Genomic DNA, 24,366 nt, shown 5'->3' with positions numbered 1-24,366 from the left:
ATTTTGTTCAGGGAAAAAGCTACCATTATGAGTGATATTTTACTATAAAAATACTTTTATAGAAAAAATACTTTGACGGTGAGTAATGTGTATTAAAATCTCCCACATCGGAAGAACATTTTTCATAATTTTAATTACTATTTCGTAATTTTAAAATAATGAATAAATTTTTTAAAATATAATTTCGGTAATTTAGTCAAATTATTTAAATAATTTTGAAAGTATATATATATATATATATAAAGTTTAATATGTTTTGGTATGAGGATTAAAATATATTATTGGCATAAATATGTTTTTATCCTTTAAATTAGGGTTCTTTGGTTTAGGTCCCTCTAATTATTATTTTTTTTTGAAAAAAACCCATAAATAAAAAATAATATTGAGGTTTCAGCCCCTCCTGCCTTCACCTTCCATCCTTTAGAGATTAGATGGATCTAAACCAAAAGAACCATGATTTTAGAGGGGCCAAAACCAAAGCATATGATTTTAAAGAAACCTAAAACTATGAAAAATTGGTTTTAGGTCCTCTAAGATCACAATTCGTTGTTTTTAATTTTAGGTCCCTCTAAAATAATGTCACGTCAGCTTCCGTTTAGTGATTCAGCACTCAATGGATTGAAGGTAACGAAAGGGACCAAAAGTTCAGTATTATTTTCTAAATAGGGGTGTTTTTCTAAAAATATATTTTTGAGGGGCTTAAGCCAAAGACCCCAAATTTTTAGGGATAGAAAACATATTTTAGCATATATTATTTGTCCTCAGATGATAGCTCAAGTGGAAGAGATGATAGACATATGCGCTGGGGATGAGAAGGTTTAGGGATTGATCTGAAGGGTATAATTTAAATTTTTGTTATACCAAAAGAATTATATATATATATATATATATATTATTTATTACCATTTAAATTACAAGGTAAAATGCTTTTGCGGGTAATTTGTAAGAACACTTTAGTATGTTTTTTTTTTACTATTTTGAGGATTCTATATATATAGGAAAAATACTTACACAAGGAGTAATATGTTTTGAAAGATTCTACGGGAGGAACATTTTACCTGAAAAACGTTCATGTTTAAACTAATATAGTTTTTAAACATTTTAAGTAGTCTTTTTCATAAATTTTAATAGGAAATATATATAAAAAGGAATAAATGTATGATAGTAAAGATGTGTAGTATGGGAAAAAGGCGACTACGGTGAGTGACATTTGCATGAAAATATTTTCATATTTAAACTAGGAAAAAATATTTGAGAATATAATATGAGTACTTTTTTGAAAACTTTTAGGAATGAAAATATATAAAAGCATAATATTATAATATATGGTACAATGATTAGAAGATATATATTTTTTACATTTATTTGTGTTTAAATTTTAGGGTATAAAGTTTTTAGGTGGAAAATATTTTACATGAAAATATTTTCATGTTTAAAATATGAATAATATAATTTTAATAATTTTTCAAACTTTTTCAATAATTTGTGGGGCGAATGTAAATAAAAGTATGATAATATAATAAATAATGAAGAGATGATTCTTCAGGATTTAGGTAATAAAGGTTACGTTCAAAAAAAACTAATAAAGGTTAATTGAGTTTTTCTTTTTATTCTTTGGGTTGGTTGGTTGTTTAGGGCTTGGATTGGTTTTGGGTTTTTCTAGGGCTGTGTGTGCTTACTAACTCATGAGAACCTTTGTACATACCTTTAATTGTATTCGACCAAAAAATAAACCTTTAATTGTTTCATTAAAAAACCTTTTGTTTTAGAAATATATGTGTGTTACATTTAATTATTTTTGGGCCCAATGTTGTAAAGTAAAATTTCATATTTTCATAAAATTTATTCCCAAACATATGTAAACTTGAAATATTTTTATACATATCTTATAAAAGATAAATGATAATCTAAGTTTCATGCACACGAAAATTTAAAGATTAGAAATATATTATAATTAGTTCAGATATAATTTTACCACAATTATTTTAAATATAATAATTTTACAAAATTTCAAAAAAAGCTACCCGTGCATGGCACGGGCTGCTATACTAGTCTATTACAAAATCAGAAGTAGAATGTAAGTATGTCACTTTCATCTTAAGAAACGCCTATCAATATTTGGTATTTCTCTTTACTGTTTCTCTCATTCTTTTCCGATTTCTGTCTTGTTCATTATTCTTTTTTACTAAGCAAACAACAACTTTATGTATTGCAAAGCTAGAAGTAGAATATAATTTGACACTTTCATCTTAAGAAAAGCAAAACAACATATGGTATTTCTCTTTATTCATCCCCCATGCTTTTCCGATTTCTGTTTTGTTCATTCTTCCTTTTTCACAAAGCACACAACAACCTTATGTAATACAAAGCCAGGGGTCACATTGATGAAAACGTTAAGAACCTAGTTACCCTCATCGTCCTCAATAATGGAACCCTTCCTTGGTTGGTGCTACCACACCTCAGGCAAATTAAAGTTGATTGATGTCAGTGTAACTGATCTGAGTGTGTATTCTTTTCGTCATTAAGGAATGGTTTAAACATCATTAGCAGTCCAAGTCCTTCAACTAAATTCATTATAAAGAAGATCATATGTGTGCCTGCAGTTAAATGTACAAGTATAAGTTGCAAGTAATTACATATGAATCGGCTCAAACGAGCTAGTTGAACATCATACCTGGCAGGAAAGAAGCATGCATTCGCTTTTGTGACCAAGTTAATCTGCATTGTCAAGATTCAAGACAATAAGAAGAAAATTGAAGATCGTTTTCTAAATATCCAACTTTTAATCAGATAACATATTAACATGTGTATTAAAACTTCTACTATTAAAAAATTTGTCAACTTAGAATGGATCAAAGTGGAGTAAGTAATTTCAGTTAACTCTTATTACACAAATAATTGATCAAGGTATACATTGACAGATAAAAGGATACGAATGTCTTCCATATTAGTTAGAGATGTATCTAAATAAGTCCTTATAAAGGGTAAAGAAGTCAATCATCACCTTTGAACTAGCTTTGGTGGTGGATTTAAACCCTAAATATTTACGAACTCGACATTAAGTATTAGCCGAACATAAATCAAATCAAGCTATATGATGAAACATATAAGATCTTTACATTAATCTGTTAGTTTTATAGCAAGCATCACTGGAAGAGATCTACATTCACAATTTTTAATTACAACAAGTCAAATAATTAAAAGCAGAAGAGATCAAAGGAATACTCACAAGGCACCACCTACAGCAGGGCCAATAGCTTTGAATAGAGACACACAAGTCACAGAAATGCCATTAGCTGCCCCCCTTTGGTTTTGTTTCTGTTTTCAAAATAAACATAACATATGGTGGTGACCTAACAAAAAATAATTTCAAACTTCTTGTGGAAAAAAGAAGAATAAAATTATTTGAAAACTTACCACTGCTCTATTTTGCAAAATAAATAAACCAGTTATGATGGTCATCTGAAAAAAATAAAATTACAGTCAATCACATTTGTAACATAGAGAACCTTGTAAGAATCAATTAAACTAAACTCAGAGGTGGAAAATCCTTTCTACAATTATTTTTAAAAGCAAAATCAAGTCTAGGTGGAAGTTTATGCGAGTAGCTTATGAATGCTAGACTTAGTTTTAAGGAAAGAGAAGTTGATCCAAACATGCTATAGTGAATCACACTGAATATAGTTCAGTTTACTGTAAAATCTTATTATTACTCATGAATGTTTAAATATGTAAAAAGAGGGTACTCACAGATAAAATATTCTTCAGAATAGAAGCAAGACTTATCACAATGTATAGTGTTACGCCTGACAACATTGCTATAAAGGGGTAACTTTGCAGAAGTGGTATGGATAACATCTGCATATGGAACCACATTAACATCACATATTTCAAATAATAAATATTGACATGTTGAATAGTATTGCAACAATTAAATAACAACTAACCCCTGTAATGCGGGAAATTCTAATAGGTCCACAAGCTCTTTCCACATATGGGTATAGGATAAGCTGGTAGATAATAAGTAGAAGACCTGACAATTTGAGAGTAATTAAACTAAATATCTACTATCTTATAGGGTATCAGATACAAAGATTAACGCTAAATGTAAACATATAGTCACTTGTCACTATGCAAAAAAAGAATTAGTAATTTTAACAGATTACCGAACCAAATGAAAAACAAGAAAGTATACCATGGAAATTTAGTAAGGAAATAAATATGCCCAACATTGATAAACCATCATTATAGGTTTCAGAGATGCACCTGATATTGCAAGAACATTGCCAACATTATCAGTTGTAAAGTTCAAACCCCCCAGGCTAGGAGGACTGACAGCCCATAAAGAGAAAACCTGAAGACAATTGAAGGAATGAATTGTAAAGTTCAAACCCCCCAGGCATTGATATATGGATAACCTCATTAGGTAGAAATGATACCTCTGTATAAGCCATGTCATGAAGTGAGAAAATACAATAAACAATGATAGATGACATTAAGGGCCAATTCTTTAAGAGGTTTTCATTCTTTTGGGTTGTCTTTCCTTTGTTAACCCTATTGCTTCCATTTTCTAAAGCTTCAGCCTCATCTGTGCACTCATTTCCACCTTTGTGATTATGAAGTGTTTCCTGCAAGTATTTAAAAAAAAATTATCAATGAAGGAGACAGTAAGACATACAAGACCGTGCAAACAATGAAGACAAAAGGAGGGTATAAAACAGTGTTATGAAACTTGGACTAGACCGGCCGGTCGAACCGGTCCGATTGTGAACCGGTGACTAGCCGGTACGAGTTGAACAATCGAATCGTCCATGCATTCAAACCGGCCGGTTTAGATGAAAAATCGGTGACTCAGCTGATTTTTAGTTGAACCAGCGAGTCACTTATTTATTTTTTTTTGGTTGAAAGTGCTGATTTGATTCCAAGAGAAGAACTGGGCCGGGCCCAAACTCAAAGGGTAAGTACATGTAACGGATTGAAGCCACACAGAAAGCAACCCACTTTTGTTTTTAATTTTTTTATGATGTTGTTAATGGGTCGTACATGGGAGCCCATTTAGGAGATGTGCAGAATTTAAGCCTTTTCAAAAAAATTTCGACCAATTTTATTTATTTATTGTAAAGTAGTATAAAAATGTTATATTTATCTAAAAAGTTGTTACAATAGGGGTTTGAACATAGGACCTTGAGAAAATGTGAAGAAATGTTAACCACTACACCATCATTTTGTTTAATGTTTTAAAAACCTCTTTTATTATTTATATATTAACTTTATATCGTATTGGACTATTTTATAATTTTTTAATATACACCGAGTCAAGCATTCGAATCAGTGACCCAGTTGCCTGACCGAGTCGATCACCGGGCCGAGTTTAATAACACTAGTATAAAAGAGACAAAATGACCCAAAAATCAATAAACAAAAAAATCATCATAAAAGTGTTAAAACTAAAATCAACAAAACATTAATTGCAGTTTAATTGCTTATTTAGTTTTCAATTTTTAAAACAATTTTCAGAAACAGTTTTCAGAAGAAGAAAGCAGTTTGATTAACATTTTTTCCAACATTTAGAAAACTGATATATGAAAACTAAAAATAAAAACTGAAAGCATTTTTTAGTTGTTTTAGTTTTAAAAACTGAATATGAGAACAAGTCGTATCAAACAGGTGTTCAGTTTTAAAAAACTGAAAACTGTAAACAATCAGGCCCTAAACAGAAACATGTTGGCTAATGAACAGATATGTCAGAACCTGTGTTACATACCGGAATCCAAATACAGGCAATCAGAACTGGAAATGCTAGTCCTGATATTATAAAGCAGGGCAAGAAGTATGGAAACCTGCAAAATGATTTGTATTTTTGGCAAAAAAAATTTCACATATTATTAAATGATAAATTGATAGAAAGACAAAGATGGGAGCCAAAATCAAATAAACTGCAGGAGAATTCCACTTACTTATCCCAAAAAGAGCCCTTTGGAAATATGTGGGGGTATTTCATTACAGGCTGCAATAAGAAATTTCCTTTATTAGAGGCGCAAATGGAAAAACTACACATAAATGTGTGCCATTACCTATATACACAGACAAAGATATTGTTTGGATTCTTTTAGATTAAGATTATCATATTGTTTAATCTATCTTCTTTATTTCTTAGAGATTAAGTATTGCAATTCAGTTATCCGAGCAATTCTATGGTACACTTTCGAGTTTTTATATTTTTGTCTATCACTCACAGCACATTATCAGTCACGAAAAAAATATTGTACTATGTGTTTTTCATGTTAGATTTATTTATAATTAACTCTCTTTTTTGTTATGTGGATTAACATTATCAATTAATTAGAATATATTTTGTTTGGTCATTAATATCAATTATGTGAATTATTAAATTAAGTCAATTACATGTATTATGATGGATGATAAATTAGGCTTTTGTTAGTAACTGACATATGATGGGTTAGGTCAGTTAACTTTGCCTAATGAGGGACCCTGGTCTCAACTGGTGATATATAAACTGCTGCCCCATAAGACAGTTTATCTAGAGAACGTATTACCAGGTGAAGAGAGCAGTTCAACCCCTCTGGTGTCTTTCCACTAACATTCTTTGGTCAAACAACAGACTCATGTATTCTTCAATCCTTTCAGGTGTACAATTCCTTTTTTTTTTCATTATTGAATCAGAACATGCTATAATTTGTATCTATCTATATGATCTATTTGAGTCAATTAAATTCAGCAATTGGTATCAGAGCTAAGTAGATATGGATTATGGCTGTTCAGTTATATGTGTGCCTGTTAATCACGTGTCTGTTCTTTTCCCGTTTTGTTGGAAAACGTCCTTGTTCAATTTCAATCCTGGGATTCTATACGTGATTTCAGAAATTGGTTGAGGGGTTTTGATTCTCATAGCCATATGACTTACACACTGAAATTTGGGATGATTTCATTGAGTACTTTGTGAGAAATTAACATTTTCTTGTTTTGGGTTTCATGAACCCTAAAATTTCGATTACAAATTCTCTCTCTGTGATGCATAGCTTCGAAAACTTCTTAAGGGATCTTAGTCTTCTTAGACCTGTGGTTAACGCTCAAAATTTTATCTTTATAACATAGTTTATCAGAAGAAATCAATATGTGCTATACCATGTGTTCTTGGCTTCTTGCGTTTTTCGTACCAGTGAAGAAAAGTTTGTTTCTTATGTCACTGTAGCGAAAAAAAAAGAGGATAAGTTGGTTATTTTTCCTTTCTGACGTGGCACATTATGACTTTTCAAAACTACTGCTGTTACACACGATGCACTTCTTTAGTACATGTGCTTTGACTGATTGTTTGTGGGTGGACTCTATGTAACTATGGGATAACATGATAAATCATGCATGTATGGTATGTTAAAATATCAAGACCAATGTGAAGTGGCGCACGTTTTCTTTCTCCTCTGCCAGTGCAATCATGAAACTAAAATTTCCACTAGTACATATTTTATATTTGTGAAATATTTTATGGTTTAATAAATTAACCATTAGAGTATAATATATTGTGTTTCATGAGTTATTAAATTGTGAATTTTACTGAACTCTACTCACGATGATAAATGTGACAATCTAAATCTGATTATAAAATTTCCATACGCTGATTGACTATATAACTGCGTCTTTAGAGAATTTCGTTAATGAAATTAATTCTCCAATTGATGTTTATGTTTATTTTAGCTATGCAATTATATTTGTGTGGCATTCAAGACATCATGACACACACACACACACACATATATATATATATATATATATATATATATATATTTTGGAACTCTCTAATTGATTTATTATTTAACCATGTAATACTTTGATATTACTTTGTTTATTAAAGTGGTAGTTAAATGTAAGTATATGACATGACTACCACATTCTGATTAAATTTTGACATATATGTTTCATATTAAAAATTTAAAATTCTTTTGTGCGCTCCTATTTATATAAACCATATATTGAATAGTAATTTTTTTTTTATTACTATGCTATAGGCTCATGGACCTTAAAATTATGGAGAAAGTTCTTTAGTTTGCTAGCAATATTTTTTTAGTATAATCTATTTGCTAGTTTCTTTGTCTATGGAACTAATATTTTAGGTTTTATATAATTAAAGCCTATAATCTTTGTATATAAATTACATCTTATGGTTTATACAAACTTTGGTGTGATTACATGCGCTTTATTATATTTTGTGTGATTGTGATCTCACCTATCGTGAGCGCAGTTATTCATAATACTTTGATGTGATTACATGCACTTTATTATATTTTGTGTAATTGCGATCTCACCTATCGTGGGCGCAGTTATTCAGAATTTGGGGAAATTATATTATCTAAATTCTTTAAAGAATTTTCATGGAGTTTTGTGTATATTACCCTATCGGTAAATTATTATTAGTGTAATGTGTGGTTTTGTTTGTAATGTATTATGTGTTGTTAACTTATGTCAATTCATTCCACTACCCTATCGGTATTAGAATTTTTGGGACATAAGATTAGATACATTACATTAATTGGACAATTTATTTTTTACAATATTTATCTTAAAGATTTGCATTTGCCTATCGCAAAGCAAATTTATATTAAATAAAATATATATTGATATATTTTTCCTTATTATTGCATTGTGTAAGTAATGGATATACCCTATCGGTATGACATTGCTTGACATGATCATTGTGTGATAGAGAAAATAGTTTTGGGTATTCTTTTAATTTAAAAATACTTAAAGTATTCTTTTGTTTTATTTTGGTATGTTTAACTCAACTATTTTTCTCTATCAAGTGGGAGAGACTTATCTTTTTGAGTTGAAGTTATGCAATGTCTCTCACTCAACTAATTGCTCAATTAGTTGAATTTGAAAATCGATACACTTATGTGTGATATACTACTAGATATCACTTTATAATGGGACCTATGTTGAGGATATTATTAAATCTCTTTTGAGAATATTGAAATACAATGAACTCCCTATAATTGTTAAGATAATTTGTCAAACTATCAAATTAGCTTACTGACTTTGAATTATTGTTTTTTATCCACAATATATAGTGAAAGTGGGAGTTAGAGACTACTTGTTACCATATCCTCTACAGGGGTTAACTATAGGTCCTATATGCTTCCGCTGATGTTATTGGTAACCCAACTTTAATTATGTTCAAGTGTGTTTAGTTATTGTCTATATCGTAGCACTTGAACTTTGAGTGAGTTTAGTGAAAACATACAAGTGACCTCATATTTTATTTTAAATATCAGAGATGCTAATCTCACTCATTTGTTTATAAATTATGGGTTGCCTCATTGATAAAATCTTTTAACGATTTTATGTATGTGGTAATATAAGGAGATTTTATGTTGAGAAATGTCAAATGAACATTTATAATCTCCTTAATCTTATATGTTGAGTTTGTGGTTAGTTTCATCACAAATTTCATAAGAATTTGTGGTATATATATTGGACTCGATTTTGTGATTATTTAGTAACCACTTCTCGTAAACTCAGCATTATTTTATTTCTCTCTAATCAATTATCCTTGGAGAGAGAAAGATTGTGAGCTCCAGACTCACATTGACTTTACCGCAAAGTCATTTTCCCACTATTAAGGATGTACCGTTTAGAGTATTTTGGTTCTAGTTGGCTCTAATGGATTCCTAATGTTACCATCGGTATATTAGATTAGTGGGAGTGTGCACACAATTGCTTTGTCTTAAGACTACTTATTAATATATTTATACCATATATTTTGTGTGCACTTTTGTGTTATCATGGTATATTTTTGGAGCTATTATATTGTCATATACTCTTACGAGTACTTTAATAATTGTATGACATACTCTTTTGGAGACTTTGATGCTCAGTCTCATTCTAGTTACTGAGATATATATATATATATATATATATATATATATATATATATTTTGTTGAATCTCAGTAAGCACTCTTAATGAGTGCTTGGGGCTATTATGATGGTAAAGCACATTTGACATACAATTTTATGGTGCTTTTGATCTTGGCCAACACTATTTGGTTGGTACAGCACATTTGGCATGTAATTTTATGGTGTTTTTGTTTCGGCCAACATTATGTCTGGTACAGCACATTTGACATGCAATTTTATGGTGCTTTTGATCTTGGCCAACACTATTTGGTTGGTACAGCACATTTGACATGTAATTTTATGGTGCTTTTGTTTCGGCCAACATTATGTCTGGTACAGCACATTTGACATGCATTTTTTTTGTGGTGCTTTCGATTAAGGCCAACATTATTTTGTTGGTACAACACATTGACATGTAATTTTACTGTGCTTGTGATCATAGCCAACATTCCACGTATGGTCAAATGTATAAGTGACTTGGATGTATAGTATCACTACTCCTATCGAGTATGATTTCTTGCATTCTTAAGGTACTTATACTCTTGTTTTAGACCAATGGTCATAAGTGCTTGCTTATTATTGACATTTTGTGTTTTATTAATTCAAGATATCCTTTTGTCAAAACAAGTATCGTCCATGCTATTATAAAGCTCTAGCTTCACATGGATTTATAGTCACTTGTTTAGGAAATCTTGAATTGATTTTATGTCAACTTCTGCAGAGCGTTTTGTTGTTTAGCCAACATGTAATTTTTACTTTTGTTGGGCTAAAATGCACTTAGACCTTTGTGGAATTTTGTTTGTGGCTTTGATGGTACCTAATGAACTTGTAGACCCCTTGTGATAAAATTTCAGACTATAATGAAATACATTATTGATAATGGTATATTCACTGATCTAAGACTTTATTGTTGGAATCACATAACTCATGTGGTTAAAGTCTTTTGATGTTCAGGATCAGTGGGAGTCTGAATTGTAATTTATGAGATATGTTGTTGCTTTTGTTATCACATCTCTTATAGCATTTTAGATGTTTGAGTCATTTTATGGAATAGCACTTCTGGTTATTGCTGTGCTTTCTATATCCATCTTTGTTTTGTATGAAATATAAGTCTTTGTTACATATGGTTATTATCCCTATCGGATAAAATCTTTTGTTGAGTAACTTTTGGTGCACAGGTTATATTTCTTTGTCTTACATGTATTTTGCCATAATTGATATTTCGTTTAATGATACATATGTTTTATGTTAATTGACAAATGTTAATCCAAGTGGGAGAATGTTAGATTTATTTATAATTAACTCTCTTTTTTGTTATGTGGATTAACATTATCAATTAATTAGAATATATTTTGTTTGGTCATTAATATCAATTATGTGAATTATTAAATTAATTCAATTACATGTATTATGATGGATGATAAATTAGGCTTTTGTTAGTAACTGACATATGATGGGTTAGGTCAGTTAACTTTGCCTAATGAGGGACCCTGGTCTCAACTGGTGATATATAAACTGCTGCCCCATTAGACAGTTTATCTAGAGAACGTATTACCAGGTGCAGAGAGCAGTTCAACCCCTCTGGTGTCTTTCCACTAACATTCTTTGGTCAAACAACAGACTCATGTATTCTTCAATCCTTTCAGGTGTACAATTCCTTTTTTTTTTTCATTATTGAATCAGAACATGCTATAATTTGTATCTATCTATATGATCTATTTGAGTCAATTAAATTCAGCATTTCATTCTGCATTAAAATGCTTAGCAGCATCCCAACCTATTGGCACACCTTCGGCAGTAATGGTCGATTGACAATTCCACTGGCCAAGAAACTCCACATTAACCTTCCAAAGATTAAGTCATTTGCCCTGCCAAATTTCTCTATCTCGAACTTTGGAGAAGCCATCAAGAGGACCATGATTTATTAGAATCAAATGGCTCTTATGCCACTTGTTAAGAATTTGTATGTGGGGAAGTAGAAATTATACGGTGGAGAAATAATAATCTAAAGAAAGAAACAAATAAGTTTTTTCTAGACTAGGAAAATGTTATATTAACAAAGGATTTATGAAATAGTTAACCTGAAACTTTACCAAGACCGGAAGGTAGGAATTGGTGGAAGACCTTCACAAATCAAGGCCATGAAATAGAATTTCCGGATTCTAATTCATAAATGGATCGACTAAGTGTTCAGATTAGATCGGAGCTCCAGGTCCGAGGCTGAAGTCTCATTCTTCCACTACTTAGTGAAAATCTCAAACATTTAGTGAAGATTAGCAGATTTCGAATCAAAGACATGGAAATCACACCAAAGGAGCAGTTACACAATCCAAATGCAAGGAAGCAACCAATGGGGAGTTCTTCACGTCGAAGGACACATGAGGATTCTGTAACTTACCGGTTTAGAAGTAGTTTTAAAATTTATCTATAAATAGTACTCAGCACAATGTAATAAGGGACCGCAAATCACTACTTGAAGCAACTCCCTAAAAAGCTACATGTACAACCTATACAGGTGACATATATACAACGATCATGGGAATACCTAAGAGTACACCTTGTGTGAACCACCTTTTCAATTCCATGCAATTTTAGTTTTTCATCTTTATTTGTCTTTCATTTTTCTTTTTGATCGATCTTTGTTTTCTTTTGATCTTTACTGTTTTCTACACCGATGTAACGCTTTATTTTACATTCATGCACTTCACAAAACACGAATCTAGTCCCCAGATATCCCTATGAATTCTCTTATTTATTTATTAAAATAACCGAGTCAACAAAAACAAAAGCAATCACACTCTATAGTCTATACCCAAAACCTCAATACACTTGGTTTCTCACACAGAATAATACTTTGGATTTTTATGGCATAAACCTCAGTTCACAAAAATCTCACGAAAGCTTACTTTCTTTTGAATCCAAGTGCTTCTTATGTAGCCCAAAAGTTGATCCTATAAGTTGCCAATTTCCATCGGCTCATGAATTTTAATGTTGGTTCATATTTGTTTCAATATACCAGATTGTTTCATTGCTATCTTTATTCTTAATTCTTACTCTCATTCTTATGTGCATATACTAAATTCCAGACTTTTTGCAAGGTCCATTTATACTTCTAAAGGAAAAAAGGTAATTAATTAACCACAGTACCTGAGCCAAATAGCCTCCCAATGCTGGGCCAATTATCAGACCTATAGCCCAAGCTGCACTGACCTAAAGGCATATCACACTTCATATTATTATGATGGAAATGCAGTTATGAGAAGTTACAGTTGATAACAAGAGTTGATGATGAGACTTACCGTAGAGAGTCCTATAGCTTGATCCTCTTCTCTAAAAAGTTCAGTAGCATAAGCCTGTTAAATAAAGGAGTTATATATATATATATAGATGAGTTTGAGTCATTGAAAAAGTCATGTATATCCATGTGTGTAAACTCAATGTTAGAACAACAACACGATTACAAATTAAGAGTAGAGAGAAATAAATGAAAGCTTTGTTCACGCAGTTTGGCCAAATTGCTTACGTCTGGGACTATAGAGAAGTTATAGTTCCGTTTATTAATTCGTTATAAATACAATAATTAGGATTTCAGTGTTACAAACATGGGCCGCGATCGCGATGAGTCATACTCAACACCCAGAAAATGTATGTGTTATGTTATTGGAGGATGAAAATTTGAACTGCACAAAAAACGTACCTTTACTGGTCCAATTATACCATTACCACATCCTAGAAGAAATCTGGTTATAATGGCCATCCAAAAATTTGTACTAAGGCCGAATAGTGTGTTGAAAATGATACTGAAATGAAGGAAACATTGTAGTTATGAGAAACCTCACAACATTACTTAAAGAAAGCATCCATTATTTCATTGACAAAATGACAAATCCAATATATAGTACTCACACTGACATAACCCCAACAATTAAAGCAGGTTTTCTACCATAACGATCAGAAAACAGTCCCCAGCCTACAGATGTCAAAGCTCTACCGAGCATCAATGTAGATCCTACAACATTTTTCGATCATACATGTACCACTAATAAATTAAGAACTCATATGAAGGATAGAATTAGACTTGAAAGAATGGAAAGAAATACAAAAAGTAGTAATTAATCTTACCCACATAACCAGCATAAGTACTAATATCAGCCTCCGTTTTCGCAACATTGAAGTCCTTTACCTGAAAATAGATGTTGCATTATTGAGTATGTATATTATGTACTGTGCGTGCATAACAGTTATCGATTCAACTAGAGTTTGTACTTATCAGTCACACTACAAATGTGTTGTTGAGAGGAAACATGACATGGTATAATGCGGAAAACTGTGAAGGGTACTTCATATAGTGAAGAAAAATATTTCATATTAATGTTTTTTTTTGAAAGAAAAATCTTCATATTAATGTTAATACTGATTCATTTTTTAAAATGAACAAAAGAACATGGGAATAGATCAATATATTTGATTAATTCTAGTTTTTATGTTCAGTAGGAAGCAATCAACAATCAATTTCAATTCATCTTTAATTATGAATCTAAAATAAATTAAAAACTGAAATTGAACTTGAACTGAAATACTCAAAATATATAAAAAAAATTAAATCCTCAGGTGTTCATATAGTAGATAGTTAAACTCACCATGAAATAAAGGAATGGATAGAGACATGATATCGGTAGTGCTGCACAAGACAAAATAAAAAGACATTTCAACTGGCAGAGGAAGACATCAAACGCTTATTTATTTATTTGTTTTATCTTTTCAAAATATATATCAGATTGAAAATTCCATAAAAGATTATTAACTTCAATTTTCCCACACCACCCATATAGAAGGCACCAAGACACTCCTTTTTTGAGCTAGGTTCACACAATTCCAGACATCCAAGATACAGAAACACTGGTAATATTACAGATTTTGCCAAAAGGATTAAAATGAAATTAGAGTAAAATGCTTACATGCACATATCATCAACATCCATATAATTAAAAGATTTAGAACTGATGCACCCTTTTTCAGCTCTTTTGCTTGATCCACCTTACAGCCTGGGCAGTCCTTATAGTACTTCTTCTCCAACAATGGTTCTTTCATGATCTCATTCTCCATGTTGTTGTATGTGTCCCTCTTATCTATAACCCTTCATCACATGCACCACACAAAGTGAAAATGAATAATCAGAAAGAAGGAATAGACCCCAAAAAGGTTGAGCAAACAAACATACAGCTATTACAGGAGAAACTCTTGGAGCTCCAATTTTGTATGCGTATGAAATGAAAATGTTGTCACAAGTGTTAAAATTTCATGGGAAAGTTTTGTTTTGTTTTTTTTCTTTTTCATTTCTCTTGTACTAAATAATAAACGAATGAGATCTTGATCATTAAAATATAAACATTTGTTTAGAAATTGTTACAGATCCAATAATTATTTATTTACAGCTCAAAATGAGGTGGAATAAGGTGGAGGAAGAGAGAGATAGGAAGAAAAGAAAAAATAAGAGTGAGAAAGTATAAGATGTGATAGATGATAAGACGAGAGAGATAAAAATAAAAATAGGTGGAAATAAAGTGTATAAAAAAAAAAAGGTGTGTATATATCATTACCCCGTTACAGATCTGACAGCATTGCGCCACCACGTGAAGATTCTGTTTCCTCGCGGCAAGACTATATTATAAAATTTTAACATTAGAATAATTGATAGTTTAATAAATAGCATGAATATACAGCTATCATGTGTTGCACATGACACAAAGTCAAAACAATAATGCTAGGCTAAGTACGTTAGGCAAATTGTTTAAAGTTGTGTCCTGTCACATTACCGGGTGGTTGGTTGGTTTCACTTGATTCTCTTTAAATAAGGTTTTGAGTTCGAGTTTTATAAATTGAAAAAACTTTCGCTGAGAGAGTTAGCTCCACCATAATGTAGATGTTCTGGACTCAATCAGAATTGCTTTCAAAGAAGGATACATGTCTCAAACCAAAAAAAGTTATGCCGCCACACACAGAGTGATAGTTGTTTGATTGTAGTTTTTAACAACTGTTTTTAGAAATTATTTTTCAAGAAAAAAATTATCTATCAAATAGTTCTAACATTTAAAAAATTATGTAATTTAACATATAAAATTGAAACATAAAATAAATCTTCTTTATTCCGATATTTTAGTTCTAAAAACTAAAATTGAGAAATAAAACAAACTGATTCCGTAACCAAAAAAGAGAAGAAAAAAAAAGTAACAAAAAATATTGATTTTAAAATTTTCAATAACAGTTTAAAAAAAGAGATTAATTTATACGTACTAATAGTGTAAAAAGTTTTACATAGTCATTCACTCACAACCTTCCATTTTCTATTTTAAATATTATTAAATTCAAAATTAATTATAATCTAGCAAAATGAAAGATGTGATTGTGTAAAACTTATTTAGACTGTCGGTGTATAGAAATTAATCTCTTTCAGACCCTAAAATAAAAATTATTGATAGCATAATTTTACTAAATTAATTATCCTTATATAGTTTTACAAATATCATGTGCAATTATTAAATTTTACCTTAGATAAAGAAGTATGTAATTGATAAAGAAAAGTTGTGATTGGTTAATATTAAGGCAAATCTAAAAAAATATAAAAAGTTATAAGTAAGAGAAAATCTATTAAATTAGGTGTAGTAGAAAAAAAACCCATTAAATAACGGTGTAGAAGAAAAATAAATTAGAAAACAGTGTTTTAATTTTATAAAACAACAAATATTAAAGAAAAAACAATAGTTGTTGTGGAACGGAGGTAATAAATTATTTTTATATGATAGGCAAATGTTTTTTTCTTAAACTATATGAACAAATGTTAGTTGTTAATAATGTTAGTAAATTATTTCATTATTTTCATGATTTAAACCTGAGACCATTCATCTCTATCTCACCCAACTTTTATGTCCTCTAACTTTTACTAATTGAGTTAACATTTAAGGACACGAAGGTAATAAATATATTGTGAATCCTCCAAAGATGAATTACTTGTCGGCTTGGTATTAACGAACACAAACGCAACATGACGTTTACTTTCAAACACTTGGGATTAGGACATTAATATTCGGGAAATAATAATCAAGAATTAAGATTTTCTGTCCAAACTACCACGAAAAAAAAATAGATTTTCTGTCCAAAGAATCCCAAAAAGAATATACTAAACGGAAATGATGTCTTGTAATAAAAAAATAAACGAAAATGATGTCTCAACTCAATTTTGTGGAATACACAACTAACACCTTTGTAGTTCTGTGAAAGTTTTAAATAGTCTTCAATTATAAAGTTTAGAGGTTGTCTAAATGATCTATGAGAACATTTCGATTATATAAACATCGTCCAATCATATTAAAGATAAGTGAGTTAGAATTTCAATATATACGTCACAAAATATAGATATTTATGGTGTCTGTCACACTTCGTTACAGGATAGTTTATAACAATGAAGTTCATAAGTGGTGTAATAGAGAAGGAGAATAAAAGTTCAATAAAGATTCGTGGCCATGTAACAGTGGTAGACCACCTTTTACACCTTCATTTCTTACTTTGTGGCGGTTCTAAACCGCCACAAAATTGGGTGTCCCAAGTGGTCCAGCACTGTTTCGTGCTACGTGTATCATGATTGGAAAAAATTGGTAAAAGTAAGATGAAATTTTTTATTGTTGAAAGTGAAAAAAAAATCCACGAAACTAATACATTCATATCCAACATCAATGGCTCGCTTGATGTGTTGTATTAGACAAGATAATATAAGCTTATACAATACATTATGAGTTTATCTATTGTTTAGTGTTGACATTGTATTGTGTGAGCTTATCTATCAATCCACTCTATACATTAAAATGATGGATTATTTACTCCATCAATAAATGATGGATAAGACATTATAAGATTATGACGTATAAGTAACTTAAAATTATTTAATCCACTGTCACAACAACCTTCACCACTGCCACCATCATTGTTGTCGTAACTGCCATCACCATCGCCACCACTACCACTCCGTCATTGCCGCCACAATCGCTACCACCTCTACCAACCCAACTCCATTGTCTTCATCACCACAACCCACAATCGTAAAACATTGCTAGTGCCACCACCACCACCACTACTGCTATTGCCATAACTAACTCCACCACCATCATGATCACCGCCACCACTATACTGCCACCATCGACTACCACTATGTTGTCACCATTACCACCACAACCACCACCGCCACCGTTGTTGTTGCCGCCATCACCCTTCGTTCTCATCGCCACCATTGCCGCTCCCAACGTCCTACAACACTGTTACTGCTATTTCCAACTCCAACGCTCTCCCACAATCGGCTTAACCACCCTGCAACACTACCATCGCCACCCTTACTACTGCCACAACCAACTCCATCACCCTCTCACAATGACTCAACCGGCACCACCCACCACCACCGCTATGGCCTCAACTTCCACCTCCACCGTCGTCGTCGTCACCGCCACCTCCACCACTTTTCACCACCACAACCATCCACCAGATATATGTTTGTATCGATTTAACGATATGATAAGTTAGATAGTGTATCATCGTATGATGTATAGTATTAATTATTGTTAAGTCTTATTCTATCAGACCTAATACAATTATAGGCCCATTTGATATGTTGTAAGGCCTGATTGTATTAGGCTTGATAGTATTAAGCCCGATAAAATTTTAATACTATACAATTTTAATACTATACAATACTGTATAACTTATCATTTCGTTTAAATTAATATACTTATGTTTTGTCGAATATTGATTAATTATATATGTTATAAAAATGAAGATGGTGTAAGTGGGTGGTAAAGATGGCGGTGGCGGCGAAAATGACGGTGGCGGTGAAGGAGGGTGGTGGTTGTGGTGGTGGTTGTAGAGGTGGCAGCGGTGATGTTGATTGGTGGTTAGGGTAGCGGTGGTGGTGTTGGATGTGATGGTGGTGGTGGCAGTGGTGGAGGGTTGTGGTGGCAGCGACAGTGGTGGTGTTTGGTGATGATGGTGGTGGTGACGGCAGTGGCAGAAGTTGTTGCGGCGGTAGTGGTTGTGTTGGGTCATGGCGGTATGTAGTGGTAGCAGCGATGATAATGGCGGTTGAGGTGGTGGAGGCGGTGGTGTTGGAAGGTGAATGTGATGATGGTGGTGGCAGTGACGATAGCGATGACAACAACGACAGTGATAATATTGGTGATTGCGACGACGGTTGCAGTGGTGGTGGCGACGACGTCGGTGGCGATGGTGGTGGTGGAGGAGGGTGGTGGTACCAATGGTGGAGGGTGGTGTGGTGGCCAGGGACGGAACCAAGGGTACTCATAAGGGGCGCCCGCCCCTAGCATTGGTCAAAAAATTTCATATACCCTACATATAGATATAACTCTCTGCCCCCTAGGAAGAAAAAAATATATTATAGCCATATGAAGGGAAAGGTTTCAACACCACTTTGTACCTTGCTTTTAAGAAGTTTCCAAAAGAATGAAAAGTTTGTAGTCTTTATCCAATCTCCACAAGTCACACTTTTGTCCACAAGTTAAAAAAACTTTCAAAAGATAACATTATTATTTTTTCTAACCGTAGGAATTGAAGTGGCTCTAGTTCACCTTCCTTCAGAGTTCTTACTTTTCTTCTTTCAAGTTCCATGCCTAAGGCTAAGCTTTTTCCTTCCAAGATCATCATCTTCCCCTTGTTGCTTGGATATGTGAGATTGTGATTCAACAAGAAAGCAAGTCATTCTCCTTCATGGTGTAAGCAATTTTTTTCTCTTTTATTTCAAATGTATCTATAATCTATTTCTATTTACAACTTTTGATGACAAGTTTTTTAGAGAGAAAATAAAATAGTCATAGAGATTGTGTCTCACTAGTTACTACCTCCTTGTTGTTTGCTATAGCCTATATCCAATGGATTTTGTTGGGAGAGGAAAGTTACTTACTTTCATTGAATGAGTTATTTTGTGTAAGGAATTAGAGAGTTCCATTTAACTAATAAAACACAACAAAAACAGAGGGATTTGAACAGTATTAGACATTAGTGTGTGAGTAAATTGTTGATTTTCTTCACAAGTTAGAGGAAAGGTTCATGACTTCATCAGTTACCGATACTAATTTATAGACCCATTGTACATAAATTCTAATTAATGACAATCAAGGTAAAAAGGAATAAAACACATCCTAATGACTATCCTAATGTGCATTGCCTTTCTATGTATATTTTAATTATATGCTTTCTCTTAGTCTATATTTCATTTTGTACGCTATTTTTGTAGTTAAAAAATTACATTCTTACCTATTTCTTCTTGGGCTCTTGGCAGTGTGTAATACTATGACAACTCAAAAAAACATTGGTTCATTCTTTAAGAAGAAAGAAGGCAATAGTAGCAATCAACCTCAAACTATTGCTACACCATCTATCCCACCACAAGATGAACGACCTTCAAAATGTAGAAGAATTCAACCAGAAGAAATGAATGTTGTTGATATAGAGCATGATCCTGGATTGCGTCCAATGATGTGGGAGTTCCCTTTTAATCAAAGAAATGAAATACGTCGTGCTTATCTTAATGTTGGTCCATATCAACCAAGGAATATAGAATTTCCTTTTTCAGGAGAAGGTAATAATCGTCGACGATTTCAAGCTTCTTGGTTCGATGCACATTCATATTGGTTGGAGTACTCACCTAAGAATGATGCTATATATTGTCTACCATGTTATTTATTTGGCAAGAATGAACCGGGACATGCAAATACATTTATAGTTGATGGCTTTTGTAGAGGGAAGAAAGTCCGTCATTTATTTAGTCTGTCATTTATTTTTTCGCCCCCTAGACCTTATTTTCCTGGTTCCGTCCCTGGTGGTGGCGATGGTGGAAGATTGTGGTTGTGGCTTATACATTACACTCTTATCATGTTTCATTCATCATGTATATGGTGGATTAAATAATTTATCATTTTAACATCTAAGAGATGATTAATGAATAAATTTCTACAATACAATGTTAGCAGTAAACAATGAATAAGTTCATAATATATTCTATAAGCTTATACTGCCAATTTTATACGATACAACATACAGTATTAAACAGGTCCCATATTTACGTCTAAAACACGAGGGGATTAATAAATGGGAAAAGGACAAAAGGATGATGTATGTTCAAAGAAAATAATGAAAACGCATTACGACAGCGACAAATTGATTAATGAGATCTCAATAATGGGGCTGAACTGACGCGTGATTGCTTGTTAAATTGTATTAGAAAACGAAAGAGAGAAACAAATTTGAACATGAACACCGCAAACGTGATTGTAGTATTATTAGTATTTGCAGAAATATTATTTTCTGATTTTTTTGGTGAATCTATTATTTTGTAATTTAATAGGGTAGATATAGGATGATATGAACCACTTTGAAAGTGATGGTCCACATCCATTTGAAATGTATTGGAATTATAGTTTGGTATTGAGCTGAATGAATTGAAATTTGAAAGCAGACTATTCCTGTTGGCTGGTGACTTTTAATGTGCCCGTGTGTTTGCAATAACCGCCTCCTACAAAGTTATAAAAACTGTTTATTTTGAATATTTGAGTTCCATGCTGCTGGTGAAATGATATAGTGCAAGTATATCAATGGTGCTCCAGAATAATTAGTCTGGTTTTCTACATAATTTGTTCAGATATTTAAATGTGAAATCCAATTTTTTTCAGTTACATTTTAGACTATCAGAAAGAGAACTATACCAAATTAAGGCTTACTTCATAATCTAAGAAAATCTACCTTGAAAGGGGGTTTTAGGTGGTTTGTTTTGTTTAAGGCTTCCTTTGGATTGATGGAGGAGGAGGGAATGGAGCGGAAGAGAGGGATGGAGGAAGAGGTCTACTGTTTGGATTAATTAAAAACTGATGGAAAGGAATGGAGCCCGGTGGAATGTGCTCCATCATGTTCCATTACTTTTCCCCATTTTTGTTCCCCCTCAATTTGGGAGGAATGAGATGGAGCAAAATTATTGACATCTAACAAAATTATAAAAATACAAATATGTCCCTTAACCACCCCCTTATTACTACCCAGTTTCTTTCACGCTCATTTAGAACCTGTTGCTTCTTTCGTTGCAGATTTCTACATCACTACATGGGTCTTGGTTTTTTATAATGAACATTTCTCTATCTGCTGCGTTGCTGGCTTGTTTGTTCCTAATAATTGCTTTTAACTTTGTGTCATTGTTGAATTCCTTACTGCGTTCAATTCCTTGCTGCATTATTCAATGTGTTTTGTTAAATATTATTTCAAACACACAGGCTTTTGTAGGTATATGCAATCCATTTGTAATTTTTAAGCATCTCGTAAAAAAAAATTAGCGTTTTGCGTTAGATTTGGGTTTCTGGTATTTTTTATTAATGTTTTCTCCATTTAGATATCCCGTTACATTTTTTAGACATGTCAGAATTTGAAAACAAGACTAGCTAATGCTCCAAGAAAGAAAGTAAGGGTAATATGGTACTAAAAAATTTGTAACTTATTCCGCTCCGTTCATTATCCAAACAATGGAGTAGTAACTTTGTTCCGTTCCATCTTAAAATACCCAAACAATGGAAGGAGATTTTTATTCCATTCCGTTCCGCTCCATTCCATTCCATTATATTCCATTCCGCTCCGTTCCGTTATGTTCCATCAATCCAAACATAGACTTAGGAAGGAAGATGCATGTTGGAGATTTTAACTGTAGATTAGCTTTTCTGTTATGTGTAACATTTCAGTTATGTTACTGTTATACTTATTATGCTTACTGTTACCAATTGATATTTGTTGCCTCCATTAGTTAGAGCTAGCCTATAATCTGTTAATCTGCTGGGACTTAGTCACAACTCACAGCCTGTGTTGACTTCTGCTAGAAGCTTCCTCAAGTAACAACTAGAACACATAATCCATGCAATTGTAATTAGAGAAACTGAATAGTTTATTGATTCATGCCTCAAGGACCATGGTTTCAGGTATACATATTTATAGATACAAGGTACAATGGTAAAGAAGGAAATGATCATCCTAAGCCTCAGAGATAGGACCTTGATATCCTTTAATACAGTAAACCTTCCTAAAATACAGATATACACAATCAAATAAAATTAGATCACACATCATCATATTGGACATTATAAGTTCAACACACAACACTTCCTCACAGGTTGGTGCACATATGTCATGCATTAAGCTCGTGCTACGTATGTGTGCTACCCTTGATCCTGGAATAGATTTGGTTAAGATGTGAGCCGGTTGATCATTGGAGCATACAAAATATTTTCAATGAATATTTCTCATTTTCAGAATTGCACCTGGAACATATCACAGTAAGGTTTAGCCTGCACCTCTTCAATGATCTTACCCTAAAAAAACATCTGACCTTACATCAAAATCAATTTGACTGATATCCTACCAAAGCGGTCTGGATAGTTTGCAACTCCTCCTCTTCATTACACCATCATTTAAATTTATTTTTATGTGTAGTAAGTCTAAATATAAATATATGTGTCCAATTTAAGGCCATATGCCAATCATTATGCTTTTTTTTCTTTTCTTCATTTGTTGTTGTGGAGGGAGGGGTTTCATTTCAGCCAAAATATGCAGATATAGTTCTCTTATGCAAATATGCAGAGCCTTATTTTCACTCGTTTTCGATGGCTCAAAACTGTGCAGATTAAAAGCTTAAGGTTGCCCATGAAGTATGGAGGTCATAGAGGCTTTAGTTTTGTAGAGTATAGTACTAAGCAGGAGGCTCAAAATGCTCTTGTAACACTTTCAGGAACCCACCTGAATGGTAAGCTTCTGGTAAGTGAAACTAAAATATGCATTTCAAGAATTTGATTTATTGTATCCTCTACAATGTCCCCTTATCCCCCTTCTAAGGATGCCATCGAGAAGGTCTGTTACAATTGCAAGTACATGAGAACTAATGGTGCTTATTATTTTCAGGTGATAGAGAGAGCGAAAGAAGGTGAGAGTTTGGATGAACTGCGGGCTCGAACCGCTGCTCAATTTAGTGAAAGTAATGAATTTCAGAATGCTACTAAGTTATCCAAGAAAAGAAAGCGCATCAGTATCTCAGATGAAGCTTGAAAGGGTAGTTGATAGTACGAGGCCAATGATTGAAGTGTTTTTGCATAAAGTCCAGCAATGATGATTTGCTGTTAGCACTTAGCAGGGCAGAAAATGTTGAGTATGAGGGCTTTCCATTTACTATTTAATATAAATATAGAATGTTTAGAATAACTGACTTTAGAAGTTTATTTGATTTATGAATGAGGTTTTATTTAGAGAGTATTAGAATATCATATTGGTAGCAGAATGATAAGGAAAGTTAATAATTTATTCAAAAGAAAATGTCATCAGTTAATCTACACAAGTACCAAATATCAATTTGAATAGTAAAACTGTTTCTTGGT

At 32.4% G+C, this 24,366-nt stretch overlaps 1 protein-coding gene and 1 long non-coding RNA gene across 5 annotated transcripts; one reads left to right on the top strand and one right to left on the bottom strand.

Annotated features, from left to right (window-relative positions):
- Positions 1-2,224: 2,224 nt before the first annotated feature.
- LOC130729603 (protein ZINC INDUCED FACILITATOR-LIKE 1-like) lies at positions 2,225-15,262 on the bottom strand. Of its 3 annotated transcripts, none has more exons than XM_057581409.1 (18): positions 15,141-15,262; positions 14,869-15,047; positions 14,551-14,591; positions 14,033-14,093; positions 13,817-13,919; positions 13,608-13,710; positions 13,210-13,263; positions 13,058-13,120; positions 5,958-6,007; positions 5,765-5,840; positions 4,440-4,628; positions 4,267-4,354; positions 3,948-4,033; positions 3,751-3,858; positions 3,418-3,462; positions 3,230-3,318; positions 2,675-2,718; positions 2,225-2,597 (listed from the first exon to the last, which is right to left on the bottom strand). In XM_057581409.1, the coding sequence occupies exons 1-18, from the start codon at positions 15,245-15,247 to the stop codon at positions 2,485-2,487; spliced, it is 1,599 nt and encodes a 532-aa protein (XP_057437392.1). In that variant the 5' UTR covers positions 15,248-15,262; the 3' UTR covers positions 2,225-2,484. The 3 variants fall into 3 exon arrangements, with proteins under 3 accessions (XP_057437392.1, XP_057437393.1, XP_057437394.1); XM_057581410.1 differs by having other exon boundaries at positions 15,132-15,246; XM_057581411.1 differs by having other exon boundaries at positions 14,869-15,039; positions 15,132-15,238.
- A 7,655-nt stretch (positions 15,263-22,917) lies between these two features.
- LOC130729602 (uncharacterized) lies at positions 22,918-24,354 on the top strand. 2 transcript variants are annotated; one of them, XR_009016056.1, is made up of 3 exons: positions 22,918-23,279; positions 23,621-23,752; positions 23,897-24,354. It is a non-coding gene; the product is annotated as an uncharacterized LOC130729602 (long non-coding RNA). The 2 variants fall into 2 exon arrangements; XR_009016055.1 differs by having other exon boundaries at positions 22,929-23,274.
- Positions 24,355-24,366: the final 12 nt, after the last annotated feature.

Source organism: Lotus japonicus, chromosome 1 (genome assembly GCF_012489685.1).
Source record: "Lotus japonicus ecotype B-129 chromosome 1, LjGifu_v1.2".
In the NCBI taxonomy this organism is placed as follows: Eukaryota; Viridiplantae; Streptophyta; class Magnoliopsida; order Fabales; family Fabaceae; genus Lotus; species Lotus japonicus.
Note: the sequence above shows the minus strand (reverse complement) of the source record. Positions and strands in the feature narration are given on the sequence as shown.